The following is a 1,623-nucleotide window of genomic DNA, read 5'->3' on the forward strand; positions in this document are numbered from 1 at the left end:
GTCGGTTTATGTTAAGGATGCTCACGCTCGCCTGATCATACGAGAGTGCCTCCGTCACCGTACCCGGCCTCTCCCCGACGGACACTACCCCTCGTGAGGACCCGCCTCTCCGGCCCCGCTCCGCTCGACATCGCACAGCTGTGTCCGACTCCCACTCGCTGCTCTCGCTCCCTGATCCTCCCGTCCGACCCCAGCCCGTGTATCCGGCGACACCCAGGCCCGACCCATGCACTGTCAAGCTAGCTGAGCCTGTCGGCACCATGTTGGTACGGATCCCCTCGCTCAACACGACTCTATCTACGCTCAAGGCTGCCGTGGCCGAGCCTGCTTGCAGGCTGGCAGTGATCAGGAGCGTCCTAGACCCTCCCACGCTCTCCACAGCCATACTCCGTAAGCTCGTGTCCGACAGCCATGCTGTGACCTCGCTAGCCGTGGGCGCCGCTCTTGCTATCGGAGAGTAGCCCGCCAGCCCTGCGCCGGCTCCTACCAATGTGACCGACAGGGATCCGGTCGACGGCACGTTTGACCGCAGGACAGAGCTCACTCTGGTCCTGTCTGCGCTGTACGCGTCTGTGACGCTGCTGACTCTTTCGTCTACGGTTACCGATACCCGCTGGCTGCCGCCGGGTCCCGAGGACTCGAGGCAGCTCAATGCCGTATCAGACAGCCAAGTCGAGGCCTCACAGGCGCTCAAGCCCGACCGACCTTGCAGCGAGTAGGCCGTGAAGCCGTAGCCTGCCCCGCCTACAGAGATACTCGCCGAGCCGCTTGCAGCTGCGTTCGATCGATACATGCCGCTTCCCGATCCCGCATCATACGATCCGGCGCTTGTGCGACTCGAAGCGTCAGCTTCCATAGACACAATCACTGTCTTTGTCGCCCCGACCCCGCCCCCGCCCCGACACCGCACCGCCGTCTCCGACTCCCACTCCGTCGCCTCGCACCCGGTCCCTCCCTCCCGCGCCCTCCCCGTGTAGTCCCCGAGCCCCAGCCCCGACCCCGCTACCGTCACGCTCGCCGCCCCGGACCCCGGCCCGTTCCCGTCCGCCCCGACCCCGGACCCCGCCGGCCCGTCCGTCGAGTACGCCTCCGTCCTTGACCCGGCCTGCTCCCCGACCGTCGCCGCCACCCGCCTCGTCCGCCCGACCCCGCCCCCGCCCCGACACCGCACCGCCGTCTCCGACTCCCACTCCGTCGCCTCGCACCCGGTCCCTCCCTCCCGCGCCCTCCCCGTGTAGTCCCCGAGCCCCAGCCCCGACCCCGCTACCGTCACGCTCGCCGCCCCGGACCCCGGCCCGTTCCCGTCCGCCCCGACCCCGGACCCCGCCGGCCCGTCCGTCGAGTACGCCTCCGTCCTTGACCCGGCCTGCTCCCCGACCGTCGCCGCCACCCGCCCCGTCCGCCCGACCCCGCCCCCGCCCCGACACCGCACCGCCGTCTCCGACTCCCACTCCGTCGCCTCGCACCCGGTCCCTCCCTCCCGCGCCCTCCCCGTGTAGTCCCCGAGCCCCAGCCCCGACCCCGCTACCGTCACGCTCGCCGCCCCGGAAGAAGGCTGGTTGGGTCTCTCCTGCTGCGACATCGCCGGCCCCTCCGCTGTGAAGGCCTCGGTCGTACTGCCTA

At 70.2% G+C, this 1,623-nt stretch overlaps 1 protein-coding gene across 1 annotated transcript in view; it reads right to left on the bottom strand.

Moving 5' to 3' along the window:
- The window catches only part of GUITHDRAFT_148260 (hypothetical protein), a gene marked incomplete at both ends in the record, with an annotated part of 5,087 nt that overhangs the window by 2,008 nt on the left and 1,456 nt on the right, over positions 1–1,623 (bottom strand). Inside the window, 2 exons of the mRNA XM_005819863.1 lie at positions 26–249; positions 757–1,620. Of these exons, the coding sequence (XP_005819920.1) occupies positions 26–249; positions 757–1,620 (1,088 nt within the window). The remainder of the gene's footprint in view (positions 1–25; positions 250–756; positions 1,621–1,623) is intronic.

The sequence above is a fragment of the Guillardia theta genome (genome assembly GCF_000315625.1).
Source record: "Guillardia theta CCMP2712 unplaced genomic scaffold GUITHscaffold_201, whole genome shotgun sequence".
In the NCBI taxonomy this organism is placed as follows: domain Eukaryota; class Cryptophyceae; order Pyrenomonadales; family Geminigeraceae; genus Guillardia; species Guillardia theta.